The sequence below is a fragment of the Bombus vancouverensis genome, chromosome 17 (genome assembly GCF_051014615.1).
Source record: "Bombus vancouverensis nearcticus chromosome 17, iyBomVanc1_principal, whole genome shotgun sequence".
NCBI classification, from domain to species: Eukaryota; Metazoa; Arthropoda; class Insecta; order Hymenoptera; family Apidae; genus Bombus; species Bombus vancouverensis.
Window position 1 is genome coordinate 1,211,074 of NC_134927.1, and position 5,311 is coordinate 1,216,384.

The 5,311-nt window shown below is 41.0% G+C and overlaps 1 protein-coding gene and 1 pseudogene across 1 annotated transcript; one reads left to right on the top strand and one right to left on the bottom strand.

Annotated features, from left to right (window-relative positions):
* Positions 1 to 2,083: 2,083 nt before the first annotated feature.
* On the bottom strand, positions 2,084 to 3,187 carry LOC143303933 (uncharacterized). Its single transcript, XM_076626140.1, has 2 exons — positions 3,059 to 3,187; positions 2,084 to 2,995 (listed from the first exon to the last, which is right to left on the bottom strand). Exons 1-2 carry the CDS (start codon positions 3,185 to 3,187, stop codon positions 2,084 to 2,086), a joined length of 1,041 nt encoding a protein of 346 aa, XP_076482255.1.
* A 2,005-nt stretch (positions 3,188 to 5,192) lies between these two features.
* LOC117161895 (5S ribosomal RNA) lies at positions 5,193 to 5,311 on the top strand (annotated as a pseudogene).

Here is a 5,311-nt window from a genome sequence, read left to right on the forward strand (position 1 = left end):
TCTCGTTGTTGTCTTTCCATGCGTTGAATGAATTAGTGTGATCAATTACTAGGTCGAGGTTAACTACTTCGTCGCGAGTTACTGCGTGAACTCTAGATAAAGCGTCTGCAGTTGTGTTATCTTTACCCTTTGTATATTCGATTTCATAGTCATATTCTTCGAGTCTAAGTCTCCAACGAATCAGTCTGCTAGAAGGGTCTTTGCAATTGTGTAGCCACTTAAGAGCTTGGTGGTCGGTTCGAATAATGAAGCGTCGTCCTAACAAATATCGTCTTAATCTTTTCACGGCCCATACGATGGCTAAGAGTTCCTTTTCTGTCGTGGTATAGTTTCGTTCGGGTGGATTCAGTGTTCTTGAAATGTAACAACAAGGATGACCGTCTTGCGACAGTATTGCTCCTAGTCCTTCGTTACTTGCGTCGTAGTTAAGGTAGTTAAAGGTTTTGTTAAAGTCGGGATAAGGGAAATATTGGGAAATTACAGAGTTTGTCTTTTAAAGTATCAAAGCTAATCTGGTGTTTGTCAGTCCAATGGAATGGTGTGTCCTTTTTTGTTAAGTCTGTAAGGCTTTTCGCGATTTTGGAAAAGTTTCGAATAAATTTGCGGTAATAACCTGCTAAACCTAAGAATGATTTCACGTCCGTGGCATTGCGGGGTAATCGAAAGTTTTTTACAGCGTCTAATTTCTTGGGGTTTGGTTTGACTTCTTCGGATGAAACTACATGGCCTAAGTATTCTAATTCCGGTTTTACGAATTCACATTTGTCTGGTTGCAATTTAAGTCCTAATTCTCTGAGTCTCTGAAATACTATCGCGAGGTTTTCGTTATGTTCTTGAATCGTTTTTCCGAATATCACTATGTCATCCAAATAAACAAAGCAGTATTTTCCTACAAGTCCAGTTAAGGCTCTGTCCATTAATCTTTGAAAGGTAGCGGGTGCGTTTTTAAGTCCGAATAGCATTCGATTGAAATGAAAATGCCCTTGCGGTGTCGAAAAAGCGGTATATTTTTTAGATTTCTGGTTCATTGGAATTTGATGGAATCCTGAGGATAAATCAAGTGCCGAAAAGAATTTTGCGTATCCTAGTTGTGTTAAAATGTCGTCTATATCAGGTAAAAGGTAAGCGTCTTGTTCTGTGAGTTCATTTAGTTTCCTGAAATCGATAACTATCCTCCATTTCTGTTTTCCTGAGGCGTCTAATTTTTTCGGAACTACCCATACCGGAGAGTTATAAGGGGATTCGGATTCTTCTATAATATTTGTCTTCAACATGTCTCCTATTTGTCGCGAAATCTCGTCACGGTGACATTCCGGTGGTCTATACGATCGTGTGTTAATAATTTTGTCTTTGGTTAACGAAATTGTGTGCCGAGTTAAATTAGTACAGGGTAAAAGATCGGTTTCTAAATTAAAGATGTCAATATAATGGAGGATAATCTTTTCGATGGATTCACGGATTGGTTTTTCAATGTGATCTGTTCTCACTAGGCTTTTTAGTTTTGATACGTTGGAAAAGTCATGAGAATTTTGAATATTGCTAGAAATTTCAATGTATTGCTCACCAGTGTTGATAAAACATACTTTAGTTGGTTTGCCTTCCAAATAGATTGTTTGAACTCTGTTTTCTCCAGGACTCAAATGTATTGGTTCCTGAAATAAAATGGTTTTGTCGTTTAATCGAATTTTGTCATTGGATATTGAATAGTTATACTTCTCTAAACATGGTAGCCCAATGATTCCGTCTTCGATAATAGGGAAATTGTTCGGTATGTGAAATTGTTCGGAAAAATGTTATTTTGTCCAAAAATTCGTTTCGTTACGTATTCGTTAGTTTCGTATTTGTCTCGTCCCATAGAAAATTTTTGTTTAGGCCCTATTTGTATCGCGTTGACAGTTTTGTTACGTTTCACCAGGTTTATCCCTGCTCCTGTGTCGACCAGAAATACTCGCTCTTCGGTTCGGGTTGACAAAGGTATTGCGAGTAGTCTTCCCGTGGCGATGTTGACTCGTATGTCTCGTACGGTTCGTCCATCTCCTGGTTCGATGTTGTTTCTTGTATTTCGTCCCATTCCTGGACTGCCTCAATCCTTGCGAATCCTTGCGGGTGGTCGATCGCGCTGGCTCGGTGGTAGAAAATTTTGACACTTGTTGGCAATATGTCCCAGCTTTCCGCACTTGAAGCACTTCATCTGCGCGCGTTCAGCAGGTGATCTATTTCCTACTTGGTTAAGTGTAGCAGGTTTCTCAGCTACTGGCGTGTTAGGCGATTTTGATGGTACATTAGATCGTCTTACCTGCATATGCTGGTTGTTGGGGCGATTACTAACCAAAGGTAAGCGATTACATGACCAATTAGGTTGTCGTTCTTCTCGCAAGTAGCGTTCTACATCGGCTGCCTTTTTTTCAGCTTCCGGAAGATTCAAGGGTTCACTGCTTAATAGTATTCGCCCTATGTCGCGTCTGAGTCCCTTTAGGTACACACGAACAGTCTTCTTCGTGATTTCATCGGTCATAATTTTACGTGTTAGTGGTTGTGGGTACTCATTGGTTACTGCGTACAGCAAACGGTTGAGTATTCTTCTAAACCGAATATTAAAACTTTGCACTGATTCCTCGCGTCCCTGTCTCAACTCTCGTAATTGTTCTTGGTACTCATCCGAAGTCACTTGTGCTGCTAAGTTATTTCTCAGTGCGTCGTACAGATCACTGTAACACTCAATAGGAATGTTGCGAATACTTTGGGCTGCTTTCCCCACGATTTTTTCCACTTTTATTGCTTTTAGCAATAGATCTTGCTCCATACAGCGATCCTTCATACTTCTCACTTCTTTGATGAAGTCTTCAACTCCTACATCATCATCTCCGTTGAGCGTTGGGATGTAGCGTATTGCATCCTTAGCTCGTAGAGTGGAGAGGAGCGGGCGGAAAATAGCCTCTTTCTTCCACCTCGGGTTGTTCGATGTCGAGGTGGACAGGTGGGGTGTCTGGAGCTGCTAACCCTGACAGTTTGCGTGCTTTTGCCATATTCACGGTGCGATTGATTGCTGTCGACGCACTTTCATTGTCTTCGGTGATAATGGAAGCAAATTCATCGGTCGCAGGGGATCCGAACCCAGTCCGTAGCCCTGCGACGGTTTTCCCGAGATTCTCGATTTCTGCTGTCCTGTGTCTGTTCTCTTCGTCATTTTGCATAGACAAACGTAACATTTCCTCTCGTAAAAGGGCAATGTTCTCGTTCTGTTTTTAAATACTGTCCCATATTGCTCGCAACATTGGGTCAGTTGAGGTTGAAGTTTGAGATTCGTTTGCCTTGGACATTATTGCCCTGATTTATAATTTTCAGACGAAGACGAGTCTTGGCTACTGAAGCTAAATTTTCTTTCACGGTAACGTACAAAGGAATTCAGTTTACCTTTTATTGTTACTTCACTTGGTTCGTGATAGTTACTTTGTTGTTGCGGATGACCGTAGTCCCAAATAATTCGATCTTCCGTAGATGATGAGTGTCTTTTGGTTTCCGAACAAACACTTTTCACTATCCTGGCAGGATCGCCAAAATGTCACGTAAAATAACAAAATAAAAAAAGGAATTTGAGGTGAAAAATAAAAAAAGAAAACTTTATTTTTTTTTAACATCAATACACTTTACAATCTACTTCCGAACTCTAGGCGTGACTTTCTAAGACTGACTCTTACGATTTTACCTTCGATCGGATCCGATTACTTTCTTTTGTCATCCCTCAACATCCATCCCCACCGTCCATGCATTTGCTAGGCGTCCGCGATCGTTGCCACGTGCTCTTTCTTCTAGAACCTTCGGTGGAAGGACCGTTGGGATGTTGATGGTTCATTAGGCACTTCAGCGATATACATTGTCGCCGAGTGCCGCCACATCTTTATCTCTATCGTCAGTCCGTCGGATTTGAAGTATGCCGGTCGTGACACTGGTTTAGTTACCTTATTATCCTGGTTTTGGATATTTTCAATTTACTTTCTATGCTGAGTTTACAGTTTCGACTAGTTAGCCAGTACGTCTGTCTCCTTCTTATCCGTATTTTGTCTATAATTGATTTGGTATGTTGCTTTCATGTAAGTTATGAGTCTAAGTGGAGTCTTAGTATTTAACTTGCTTTGTTTGTGTTATGTGCGTGCCATTCAATCGGATATTAGGTGGTTTCCGTTTTCGTATTGTAAATGTAATGTGGTTAAATTGACTGGGGTTTGCTTTTATCTTGCAGTCATTTTTCTATTTTTCTGATAAGTTCTGGTGGTAATATGACTGCTGTTTCTGGATTAGAGTGTTTGTGTTACGTCGAAGGCACGGGGAGTAGTGAAATTAAGAAATCACTGTTCATTTCCTCGCGTCGTTCGAATGATTTCGCTTAGGTTTAAACGTTTCACGAGCAAGGTAAGAAAAATTCAGACGTTTATTATGTGAATTCAACAGAGTGGCGGTTAAGAATGTTGGGACAGAGTGTGATATAACGACTCTCGATTGACGACTCTTGACTCTTCGGTGGCTAACCGAGGATCAACGGCTGCGGTGCCGAAGAAATACTCTGTGGTGTTTAACGGTATATTTATTAACAATGCTCGCTTTCGACTTTTTACGTACAACTCTCGCTTCCAACTGACGATTCTCTCGAGGGGCAAGGGGCGGCGGATCCTAATTGCCCTACGTAATGGGGAAAATGTAACGTTGGACCATGTGCAAAGGTCAAGTCAGGTAGTATGGAATGACGTGGATTTGGATATGGTCGTTGTCACGACAGCCGTGTCGTCCGTGAATGTTGGTATTTTGCTGTTGGTAGTTATACGCAATCCAGTGAAACTAAATAGTTTCAAAATTGAAGTAGGCGAGAAAATTAGAGTATTATGATGGTGCAGGTCGAAAGGGCCTGATTTCCTATACAAAAATAAGTCGAGGATGAAGTGACAATTTTTGACACAAGACTTGGTTTTCCAGAAAATCAATTATGAAGTTCGGTCCACTTGACTCCGCTACTTTTTAAGTATACGCGTATCTACATGACGGAACTTCACAATTCATTGTTTGGGAAACGAAGCCAGGAAAAATTTTATAAATCTGTATGCACGTCTAAAAATACCATTTATCCTCATACATACACGTATGTTTTCTTAAATATTGTGTCTATTCGATAACATGAAATAACAAAACTGATCACTAAAGCTAACGCTCACACCGCGTTGAAAGTACTCGGTCTCGTCTGATCACGAAAGTCAAGCAGCGCTGGGCACGGTTAGTACTTAAACGGGTGACCGCTTTGGAACTCCGTGTGGTGTTGGCT

Bases quoted from the DNA above. Each gene is read 5' to 3' on its own strand.
- LOC143303933 (XM_076626140.1), bottom strand. From the start codon at position 3,187: ATGACGAAGAGAACAGACACAGGACAGCAGAAATCGAGAATCTCGGGA. The intron at 2,996-3,058 runs GTGCGTCGACAG...TGTCAGGGTTAG, and splicing joins TATCACCGAAGACAATGAAA to CAGCTCCAGACACCCCACCT.